Below are 12,596 nucleotides of genomic sequence, written 5' to 3' on the forward strand. Positions count from 1 at the left end.
AAACAAAGTTCTGACCAATCAGCCCATTATGTGTATTTCACGGTCACCACAGTCTCGTTGGTTTCGTAAGTATTTTGATCAGACAAAGAATAAAAATAAGACATTTTTAGCTTCCAAGAAAAAATGTCGAGGTATAGTGATAGCCTTGGTCACGTGTGCACAAACTTTTACATTTGCCATACCAAACAAGATGTATAATAAGGCTCAAAACTTTATCCGGAGTTATATGTATTGGGGTTTTAAACAGGTTTGAAAAAGGACAGGGAGCTGCAGAAAAGGGACAAGGTACTGCAGAAAAGAGACAGGGTACTGCAGAAAAGAGACAGGGTGCTGCAGAAAAGGGTCAGGGAGCTGCAGAAAAGGGACAAGGTACTGCAAAAAAGAGACAGGGTACTGCAGAAAAGAGACAGGGTACTGCAGAAAAGAGACAGGGTGCTGCAGAAAAGGGTCAGGGAGCTGCAGAAAAGGGACAAGCTACTGCAAAAAAAAGAGACAGGGTGCTGCAGAAAAGGGACTAGCTACTGCAGAAAAGGGACAGGGTGCTGCAGAAAAGGGTCAGGGTGCTGCAGAAAAGGGTCAGGGTGCTGGGGGACAAAAGTGCACGATTTATTTGGAAGTGAATGTGTAAGGCATTATAAATTTCTTCGAAAATGTTAAAAATTGTGCTTATTTGAAGTAACTTTAGGTTTCAACTACTAAATATGTCAAGTTTGTTCATAATCACATTTCAAGTTTTAGTCTAAACCAAAAAATATATTTGATTATCTTAAGCATTTATTTCTTTGATGGCAGGAGGATGCACATTCTGGTCTCCATGAGGGAAGCACGGTTCTACCCAAAACGGACAGGGTGCAGCACCCTCGAATGACCTTCTAGCTAAAACCCTACATTGGTGTTCCTTTTTGACTTAAAAAAAAGATTCATTAACAACAGAAGAGCATTTTTGTTTGCTACTCTGGGTTAAGTTATTATTGAAGCACATGTTCTTATGGAGTCTGTTTCCTGGGTAGAAACCAGTACAGGTGTCCATTTTGAGAGGTAATGAGAAAGTACCTCAGCTTGGGATTGAACCCGCAACCTCTTTGGTTAGAGGCGAACACCTAGATCCATCTCCGCCTCCATACAACCATCAGAGTTTAATTATAATACAATGGATACTACATGGACAAGCCCAAAAGCCAAAATATTTAATGAAAGCTCTGTTTCAAGGCCTAACAGACACTGGACAAGTGACACACTATGTCATAAAAGAACAAAGACTGACAACACATGCATCTAAATCACCACTCATATTTGGTGTCAAGTTCAAGCATAGGGGTCAATGGTAAGAAATGATTAAATAGGTGTTCAGACACTGATACTTGCGGTACGTGTATTAATCTAAGAAAGAAAAAAAAGTGATTACATTGTAAACTTTAATATCAAAACAACACATGCATGTAAAATTATGACGTATATTTATCATTAAGTTCTGCACCAGCTCTATTGCTTTTGTCATGAGACATAAATGCATTATAAACTAAACTTTGAATATTTACAAATCTCATGTAAATATGTGTTGATCATTTTACATTTTATGAGACTTCCATTTATTTTGTCATAGCTTAAAGCTGCACCCTCACAGGTTTACAGATTTGTTTTAGTTTTTGTCTCATAATCATTTGATTTTGACATCAATGCCTTCAATTCAGTCTTTTAAGATAGCTTACATTATAACTGATCTCAAATGTTTGGGGAAACTGCCGAAAAAGATCATTTTATCTGAAAGTGTTGGTAACCCTTTTAGCCATTATAAGATATCTGTTTTCAAACATAAATAAAAAAACTTCATTCTGATCTTTTGTCAGCAGTCTTGTTAAAGGGTTTTCCAGACATTTATGCAAAAATTAGCATTTTCCAAGACAAAAAGCAAAAAAGTTGTCATAACGGTCAATCTGTGAGAGTGCAGCTTTAAAATGTTATGGCATGTAAAATTTAAAAGTACATGTATCTAATATTTAAAGACACAAATAAGTTTGTGACGTTAATAAATAGAACAAAACAGAAATTGTACCATGAATTTTAACTCCCTCTAAACAAATAAATTTAACAATGAACAACCTAAAATAAATGAATATTAAATTTGAAATATACAAATACATGTGCTTGTTTATTAACTGGTAAACATATTTTGATTTATTTATTCATATTTCATAATGTGAAAAATAATTGGTTAAAAAGGGATGCACATCTCATATTAATACTACATGCCTATATTGTATCATTGTTTTCAGTAAGTGTTTGTCTATTGGTAGTTTTATTAACCACATTTTCAAACTCCCCTTCCTGACAAGTTGCCACATGGCGCAGGAAGAGATGTTTGAGATGGAAAGTTCTCTCACAGTGTGCACACTTCATATCGAGGCCAGTGTGGCGCGTTCTCTGGTGGTAGCGGAACTGGGACTGGGTGGTGGATTTCTGGCCACAGTGCTCGCACTGGTAGAAGGCAGGGTGATATTTCATGTGGGCCTGTAGGGACTGTTCTGAGGGGAAATATTTAAGGCACATCTTACATCGCACTGACTCCACACGGTGGGTAAGCATGTGTCCAGACAGTGTTTTGAAGTGGGAAAACGATTTTCCACATTCATCACACATAAAATTATTTGACTGTTTCCTTGTGTTTTCTCTAACTTGTGTCTTCAATTGGTGTTTCTCGACACTTTTCTTGTCCACTGTATCAATGGAAAACTGATTCAATATCGAGGTTTGCTGTTCGTAGTCGAGGTGCTCGACCTTGTGCGTCTGTAATTCCTGCTCAAATGCAAATGTTGCACCGCACATACTGCAAGCAAATTTCCCAGACCCCGAATGTTTCCGCTTTATATGCTTGTTGAGTTGAGACTGTTGAACATACGTGACATCACAGTACTGGCAAACAAAGTCTCTCTGCCCTTCATGAAGTTTTTTGTGAGAAAATAAATGACCTCGCTGCTTAAAAGCCTTCCCACAGTTGGGGTAAGCACATATAAATGGGCGGTCATTTGTATGTTTTCTTATATGGACTTCAAGTTGTCTCTCATTGAAGAATCCTGCTCCGCATTTGTTACAGTGGACATTTTTGGATGCATTTGGTAAATGGGTATTCTGATGTCTACGTAAATCATATGGTTTGCGGAAAGACCTGCCACATTCATGACATGTAATTGGCTTGGTCTCTTTTCCAGCCAAAGATGAACTGGGTTGTCCTTTTTCTCGAACAGTTTTCATGTTACTCATAATGGATCCATTCCCATCACTAGGAATACCACCAACAGCTGCATCCTGCTCTGTGTATGTAACCCACTCCTTCACTGTGTATGAACTCTGAGATTTTACACCAACAGAATACCCAGTGGCATCCCTGGAGATGCCTCTCTCACTGCTCCCCGTCCCCCTTTTTACAGCCTGCCCTGCCCAGCCACTCGCCTGAATGTCAACCCCGTCATCATAAAGAACCTCCCCTTGTGTGTTCCCCTCCTGCCCTTCCGTTTGAATGCCCCCACCCCCTGTACCCTGCCCTATCATCTCATCCACCACTGTAAAGCCCATTTTCAGCAGCACGGCCTGGTTGACAGTCTCATCCAGGGACACCTCTTGGCCACTCTCATTAATCAACATCACCTTCTCACCGGCTGCGTTCAATACCACCTTTCTTGTTTCTGTTGTAACTAAACTGATGGGATCGCAGATTGCTTGTTCACACTTAGCTTCAGTTGTCTGACACAATTCTGTTTCAGTACTGTCATAATTTTGATGTCGTGTTTGATCAATATGATAATTTTCAATACTACTGGATGTTATCCTCCTTGTTTCTGTGGCTACAAAATTGATGTGTGAATTATAACTTGCTTGTTCATTCTTCGCTTCAGCTGTAGTATCAATTTCTGTTTCAGCAACTTCTTGTACTTCTGTGCAGTAATTTTGGCCTGTAGAATCCTGGTGTAAAACAAATTGTATACTTTTACTGGTATTTTCAAAACCTTCGTACAGTTTATCGTCATTTATCTCAGTTTGTATCTGAATATGAGCATCATTTTCTGTTTCAATATTCTCAGCTTGAGTGAAACTTGATAGCTCATCAGTAGCCAAAGCTATCTCCTGGACCTCAGTATTTGTAGAAACTCTCTTGTCCAAATCTCGTGCTTGTTCAAAGTTTATATTGGCGGCAAAATCTTTCTCCTCGCATTGTTTGAATTTTGTCTGCACATCAGCATCCAGGGTTCCAAATATATCCAGGTCTGGGCAGTAGTCATACATTTTGATCAGATCAACAGTGCTTCCTTCATAAACTGGAGGTACGTGTTTAAATGCCATATCATTCTGGACTATATCTTTAACTATACACGTTTTTTGAACAGCTTTGATATCATCGTCATCGAAATGGTTGAATTTATCCATGTGAAAGTAACGTTTCTGGAAAGATTCAAAGTTGGCATAACACTTTGGACACGAGTAAACAGATACAGCTGTACTTGTATGCCCCTTCATGTGATCTACAGCTGAGTCAATGGTAGAAAAACAATCACCACAATTTTTGCATTTCAACTGAATGTTTTTACTCTCTCTGTAATAGTTATTAACGCATTTCGACAAATGGAACTGAAAAAAGGTGAACTTCTCAAACCTCATGTTACAGTCCTTTCTCATACACCGAAACACTGCCTGGAGATTATGTTTCTTGACATGTTCACGAAGGGAGGTGTGACATTTAAACTTGGTTTTACAGTAGCGGCAATCGTGTATCCCCTTGCTATGAGACATGAGATGGTCTCGCACATGAGCACGCTGTCGGAAATACTTGTTACACAGTCTACACTTGAAGGGTTTACAATCAGAGTGGGACCGCATATGAACGCGATACTGCTGCGTGTAAATAAATGCCTTATCACACTTTTCGCAGTACAGTTTTTCCTGATTTTGATTTAAAATCAAGTGTATTCTTTTTATATGACATAAGAGAAATTTTTTGGTCCGGAATCGTTTTTGACACAATTTACACCCAAACTTGAAACCATCTGGAAATGAATCGTTAGAAATGATCAAGCTGTCCATCAATCTTTTGCGATCATCTGCATCCTCAGGTGCTTGTATCCTTTTAAAATGTGTGTTCTTTATACGATCAGGACATACGTGACCGGCCATGTTCATACTTCGAACATCTATGAGACAGTGAGGACATTTTTTCAGCTGCAGGCTGTCAAGGTGTTGTAGTCGGTGCTGCCTAAGTCTGTGCTGAGAAGAGAAGGCCTCCCCACACATCTCACACAACACGCTGTTGCCGGCTCCAGCCACAGAACTCTCAACGACCTCCATGTCGCTGGAACTGTGCTGGAACATGGCATGGTGCTTCAGTGTCCTCTCTGAGGCAAATCTGCAGAAGATTGAAGGTTCCATTTCAAACATGTATCATTTTAACTGAGTACTGTGGAAATTTATTCCTCACAAAATAAGGCAAAAACCAAATAATAATAGGAAAAAAAAGACCTCACACAACTAGAACAACTTACATATGATAATATACTTCTTTATAGTATTCACTGTTAATAACTGTGCATCAATTAATTATCCATTAATAAAACTGTAATTCTTGTGTAAAATCTCATTTTCTACTACATATATGTGACAAATTAAGTCTAGGATGTCCATCAGCTGAATAATTTGCAGTAGTTGGATTTTTAGTCATTCAGAGCACATATATTGGCTAAGAGTCCAAGCAGCTTCCATCTCATATTTACATTCGTCTAGACCTTTGTATTGGTGAAACTAGATGTTTATATTGTATTACATGCAAGGAGTATGAAGTCATTGTTTATTTCAATATTGCGCTCCGATTGGATTAGGGCTATGTCATTTAATTAACCAATGATGTATGACGTTGCAAAAATCAGCTATTCGTTTAAACAAGCATATGTTGTTAGTTACATTTTTTTAAGAATAAATACTCAATGGCAGAAGATAATGCTTATTTTTAATCATGATAAATAATTATTTAAGATGTAAATATAAGCATTGATTACTTTTATTCTTGGGCTAGCGCGCTTCATGGAATTTACGCGCGTGCCCTAATGCGTTCATACAGCAAAAACGCAAGAAAAAATGCTATTAATCCTTAAATACATAAAAAACATCTGGATACACAGTACAATCTGGCTGTAGGTGTACCTGAGCCCACAAGTTCCACACAGATGAGGCTTCTCCTCCATGTGTGTGTTCATGTGGTCTTTAAGGTCGCTCTGGTAGCGGAATCCCCGCCCACACTGCGGGCATCTTACACTCGGGGAATGGGAGGACAGGTGCTTCATCAGGGCCGACCTGCGGCTGTACGCCTCTCTACACAGACCGCAGCAGTACCGGTGGATGGCTAGAACAGACAGAACTGATACATTACACCTGTCAAATTGTATTTAAATATATAGTGTTACACACAGTGACACATATACATGGCGAATAAAGAAACAAATATCATGGGCAATTATGAAAATAAGTCAGAGTACAAAGTCTATTGAAACAAAGTTCTACATTTAACAAATGTTTCATGCATGTACATAATATGACTGATTATTGCCATTGGTTTACCTTAGTTGTTTATATATGTAATGTGAAGTCAAACATCAAATAAATCTTTAAGTTGAGCTACTTCAAAAACATATAGTTAAATTACACAACAATATAATGTGAAATGGCCACTTTCTTAACCACTTTACAAAATGTATATGATACTTCTTCAAACTAATTACTATGAACATACCATGCTCAAAGTTGAGGTGCTTTTTCAGGGTCCCCGAAGAATCAAATGCTGTCTTACACCAATGGCAATGCATTTCTGATTCTTTCACATAGTAAGCTAGATCTTTTCTATTATTCCTCATTGTTTCATATTTGTGTTGCCTTTCATCGTGGCAGTCCTCATGTTCACAGGCTATGTGCTGCAACATTGTTTCAAACTCATCTTCTTCAACCTTACAATATGGGCAGACATATTTCAGTGGTTCTCTCTTGCAGGGGTGGGGAGGCAGGGGTAAATGAGTACACATGAATGAACACTTTGTGCACTGGTATAAGTCTATACGTTCTTTTGTTTTTCTGTCTAAAAATTCTCCACCAATAGGAAGAGCCTTGGTTACAACAAAATGTGGGTGTGCAGATTGTAAATGGCCTTTGTAATGGGACAAGCCAGAAAACTCTGTTGTACAAATCTCACAGCCAATGATCTTTAGGTTGGTAGTGTCAGTACCTTTGTGCTTATGTTTACTTTTCAAAGTAAGTTTGAACTGCTGATTACAACTATTGTTTGTGCATTGAAAAAGTATATCATTACCATTTAAACATTGAGATTTACTGTCCTTCTTTGCACTGGGTTGTTTGGCACGCTTATATTTTGTCTTGTAAGCATTACCATCAGAGACATCTTTGTTAGCTTCTTTTTCTCCACTGAATTCATTGTCATTTCTTTGCATCACATCTTCCATTTCAGTTTTCTCCATCCATTTTTCTTCACCAAATGGATGTTCATCCTCCTCCTTAACATTCTGACTACCAACAGACTTAGACACTTCTTTTTCAAAAGGATCTACAAAGTCATCTGGTAGAGACTTTACCTTTCTCTTCCTTTTGCATGTTATTGCTCTTCTTGTGATTTCCATACCTTCTATGTTGACCTTTACTTTAGAATCACACTCATTTCCATGTCTGGCATTGATTTATTATGTTTTCTATTCACTGACTTGATATGACACATTTGTAGCATTGATGGTAGTGCCTTAACTCTTGAGTCTCATTTGTCATAACCTGTTTTGTCTCTGTCTCATTTTTCCCTTTTAAGTTAAGGCCAGGAACATAAAGGGCAACTAAATGTACAAGTTTTTGTATCATTTTTCAACCCTTTGTTTGTTGTCCAGATGTTCCCGGATGTGAATTTTCCGAATAAGTAAACTCACCACTTCAGAAGCCATTTAGTAATTAATATAAAGACTGATTTCAATTCAAATTGTATGCATTCCCATCTGCTATATTCCTTTTACAAATACCAAGTAGTCCCATACACAGATACAACTGGTACCACGACTTCTGTGGAAACTGTGCCCAAACTGAAATAGGAAAAGACATCTAAATATAAGATGGAAATTGAAATTGTAAAGAATTATAAATCAACAAATAAATTATGTATTAAGCGTGCATACAGTACTTGTTAGCAACTCTTTTACCCCCAAAACAGAGGATTATCCAACATAACATTTGCCATTTACCATGTGCATATCAATTATAGAACATAAACTTAAATAATTCCTGATAAGGATATCATTATGTGCACATCATTTTCCTTTGGTACTAAAAATATTTTGATATAGATCTGTCAAAAAAGTTGCTGGCAGCTACAACATAAACACCACACTTGTTTATTTCAAAATATATCATTTGAATGTTTTCCATAGGAGGGCGAATGAATTGAAGCTGTTTAAAAAAGAAAAACCTTTCCAAGGTGTTAGGTGTCAAACTACATTGTCCACCTGAATCATTTTATGGCCCTCAAGAAGTCTTTTGACAATTAAATGACTTTACAGGGATATAAAGGAGATGTCAAAATAATAAAAAATAGCTCATTATTGTAGCTAGGTGGCAAAACGATAGAACGATTTATTTATGTACAGTGCTCATTACTTCATTCAAAACAAATACACATGAGATGTTAATTGTTGGAAAACCGTCATAATACACCATGTTACCATATAAAATAATGAATTAAAAAAACATATAATGTCGATGTGTCGCCCTTCTTTCATTTTCATCAAAGTGAAAGTAGGTTAAAAATAGCAAAATGGCGTACTTGTTTCGGTCCCACTTGTTTCAAGTCCAAAGAAGGATCCGTTCGTCTTACAACATTTGTAGCCGCAAACACCGCGCTTTCATAATTCAATTTAATATTCAAAACAGACCAAATACAGTACTCAGTTATTTCACACTGAATTTGATTCTTGATATTGTCAGCTGTATATAAATTCACTTTGAAGTTGGAAGTACGTCCACGAAAACAAATGTTCCGGAAGTAAAAGGTTTTATTTTATTCCTAAGAAAATATGTTGAAAATAGGCTACGGTATACTAAAACGAAATATCCACTACGTTATACTATCAAAGCGCTTAATTTTTCAGTCATGTATAATTGTCAAACAAATAAACATCAACATCTAAAGGTAGTGTATGCATGCTCATGAATTCCATCGTTAATACTGTTAGATCATTTAAATCAAAACAATGGAGTATAAGTCACTTGAAATACTCATTTAAAAACTATGGAGTCATGCATTTGAAGATGAAACCTTATTTCGAACTTTGGTTCACAAACAAAGCACTGTCACGGATAAAGCATTTAGGTATTTTTAGCAATATTTACACCACATTTTAAACATGACTCGTATTTAATTTACTACCAGTGTATAACGCTCAACCAAATGAATCCAACACAATGCACTGGACATGTAAATAAAGTTGATGTTTCCTCTTTCTGCAATGACAAGATCAGTGGTTTAAAATTATGCTATATGTTCAAGACTCAGGGCTGAAAGCATTGAGGCAAACTGAAAAAGATCTTCACACACTTTCCGTTCCACTTGGCATTACATGACTATCTCACAAATCATAACAGGCCGAAAGGCTGGCAACGATTTAAGAGCGTTAGTTTTAACTGTAAAATATGCATTTAGTAATGGTTAAAGGTTGTTTGTGTAATTACGTAAGTAAATGGTTTGATACGACACATTCGCATAACCTTTTTGGGGGGTAAGTACATACTTACAACCTTAATAAAAATGTAAAGTATAATAAGTCGATTTGAGCTATTTAAACATAGAAACTATATTGATGAAATATGAATTACAATCAACAACAAACAAACAAAAACGGAGCATCGGCTAAAATGAAATATTATAATTTAATTTAAAATATTTTGGCTTGATATTTTTTGCCAAATGAGTATTTCAATGTTTCTTCAATATGATTCATGTTTTTTCCGGGTTTTCCTGGTTAATTTCCGGGAAATAAACTTGTCCATATCCGACAACCCAGAGTGCGTTTTAACCGATAGTATCTAGATCACCGTCCGCGGCCAAAATGTAAACATATATATATATATATGTGTGTGTGTGTATCTATTTTGGTTCAGTACGCATTTATTTTGAAACTTTTTGCTTTTCTGCTTTTTATTTTGCATTTTCTAACTCGTCGATATTAAAGTTATTGCGTTTTCTGTGATTTTAAGAGCGTACTTATACAAAAACGCAGCAATATAATAACTGCACAGCATATTCCTCATGACAGCGCTACTTTTAGGAACCTACTCATACAGAACGCAGCTCTTCGTAGCTGTAAGAGCAAAATGGTAATGTAAATTAAGTTGTTGACCACCGTACTTCTTACAGCGCTTGGGTTGATACGATAAATCGTCAAATCCTAAAATGCTATGTCGTACTGCCGATGGCGGATTCCGATTTGCGGTTATAAAAGCGGCTTACAGCCTGAAAACGAAAACTTTTATAAATGGGTATATTTTATAGCAACATTCGGCTTCCGTGTAAAAAAAAGATACATGTCCGTGAACATTTTGTTTTATTTCAACCGAAATTTTGTTAACCTTTTTGTTAACTTTTAGATAATCAAGTCATTGACAAGTACTTTTTTTAATATCTCAGGCCACATTATGCGGCAAAATTAGCAATACCAATACACTGCATTTACATTTACGTACGTGATATTACAATATTAATGTTTATACAGTATGAATAGCAAATAAGCAACATGACTGCTTAAAGAAAAAAATAATGAAATTTCTTAACTTAAAGTGTAAATAACCATAATATATTTCAATAGTTTATATTCTGCAATTAATTTTCTTAAAAAATGTAGAAAACCAAGTACACTTGATTGTTTGGTTATATTGGTTATGCACCAGTCAATTGTAACCACGCCCCCCCCCCCCACCCCCAGGTCCGGTATAGCGGGGACTTTAACTTTCGGTCCAGCCAACCCCGGGTAAAATACCCGCCCTGCGAGGACGAACTGATGGTAAAATCCCCTCTAAATGCCCCCGCGCCTCAGGGACCCTAGGTAAGGCCCATTCCCCGCTATCCCCGGTATACCCCCAGAGCCGTGGTTACAACTGACTGGTGCATTATATTGGCATTAAATGTTTTAATATGTTCAAAAAGGCACTTTTTTGAAAAGCCGAAGTAACCTGAAGCTGTTATAAGTATACACATTACAGATTCAGGCCCTAATTTTCCCCCAAGTTCTGAAGGGTAGCAAGCTACAGTAGCTTAATTCATAAAGCCATACTTCATAGAAAGGGACTCACTCATGCTTTTGGACCAAAAATTTGTTTCTCGGTTATGTATTTGAAAACACCTACTTTATTATTAAGTATTATCGAAATTGCAGAAAAAAATACAATTCAAGTACAAACAAGTATTTTGGCTTTCTTGGGGTGCGAACCCACGCCGGTAAAGTAAAAAAGAAAAGAAAGCAGACGCCTTATCCTCTAGGCCATCAGAACATATACAAGCATCATGGATATATTAACATTTTAACAATACATTGATAACATGACATGCTTATGTCAATCACACTGCAACAAATCGCTCATAGCCGTTATGAACGTTAATGAAACATGTGGTCTTCAAAGACGATATTTGAGCAAATATTAACATGTGTTGAAGGGTTCCAGCTTTCGGTATCTTAGTTGTAACACATCTAATGATTTGCCACACTTCTTTTCGTTCTACAAAGAAATCTGCATTTTACAAAACCATAAGAGGGTCGCTATAATATTGATTTTACTATATAAAATGAGTTTATCGTAATTATCAAGAAGAAAAGTTCCTGTTAAAGTCAAAAAACTCTTGTTAAAAGTACACTTATTAAACCGAACCAAAATAGAGAGTTTATATCTTAACCAGGTGATTTAAGAAACAAACAATAATGCATTTTTAATGTTTAACCATGCAAGTGATGTTTTTTTAAATGTTGGACGTATTATTTTAACATATTTAACGTATATATATATATATAAATTGATACAAAACATTAATTTTTACTTAACCAGTTTATACGATATACATGTATACACATAAAAGCCGCATCCATTTGATCAGGACTGTTTCCATTTTAGAAACCTGATACAATAACCGTATAGTTTTAAGTGTTTGGGGTATCATCGGAGTGTCATTTTAAAATAACATGTCATTATTCTGACTTCTTTTCATGCTAATAGGAAGTTTGAACTCTGGGGAAAGTTTAATCAATTCATCCTCATGCGGAAACCCATGTACCCCACCAAAATCATCATCGGCCACGGTGCATGAGTTTGAATGAAATTTATGTCCATGGGCATTTTTGTACTCTAATTCAGGTCAGAACATACAAAACTAAGGATGAAATCACCAACACATTATTATTATTATTATTATTATTACTGTTTATGGCTTATTGTTTTAGCAGACATATCGGGTGTGCAAGGTAAGCTCATTTTTTCCTTCTTTTTTAAAGTGACACTCTTATTCAAAATCAATACATATACACATTTTA

At 36.4% G+C, this 12,596-nt stretch overlaps 1 protein-coding gene across 2 annotated transcripts; it reads right to left on the reverse strand.

The window, feature by feature from the left end:
• Nucleotides 1–1,401: 1,401 nt before the first annotated feature.
• On the reverse strand, nt 1,402–9,045 carry LOC128210295 (uncharacterized). Of its 2 annotated transcripts, none has more exons than XM_052914554.1 (4): nt 8,846–9,045; nt 6,770–8,108; nt 6,184–6,382; nt 1,402–5,392 (listed from the first exon to the last, which is right to left on the reverse strand). In XM_052914554.1, the coding sequence occupies exons 2-4, from the start codon at nt 7,662–7,664 to the stop codon at nt 2,251–2,253; spliced, it is 4,236 nt and encodes a 1,411-aa protein (XP_052770514.1). In that variant the 5' UTR covers nt 7,665–8,108; nt 8,846–9,045; the 3' UTR covers nt 1,402–2,250. The 2 variants fall into 2 exon arrangements, with proteins under 2 accessions (XP_052770514.1, XP_052770515.1); XM_052914555.1 differs by lacking the exon at nt 8,846–9,045 and adding an exon at nt 8,745–8,812.
• Nucleotides 9,046–12,596: the final 3,551 nt, after the last annotated feature.

This window comes from Mya arenaria, chromosome 12 (assembly GCF_026914265.1).
Source record: "Mya arenaria isolate MELC-2E11 chromosome 12, ASM2691426v1".
Taxonomy (NCBI): domain Eukaryota; kingdom Metazoa; phylum Mollusca; class Bivalvia; order Myida; family Myidae; genus Mya; species Mya arenaria.

Coding starts and splice junctions, on each gene's coding strand:
- LOC128210295 (XM_052914554.1), bottom strand. CDS start 7,664: ATGGAAATCACAAGAAGAGCAATAACATGCAAAAGGAAGAGAAAGGTA. Junction 6,383..6,769: donor GCACCTCAACTTTGAGCATG/GTATGTTCATAG, acceptor TGTCTGTTCTAG/CCATCCACCGGTACTGCTGC. Junction 5,393..6,183: donor TGTGGAACTTGTGGGCTCAG/GTACACCTACAG, acceptor AATCTTCTGCAG/ATTTGCCTCAGAGAGGACAC.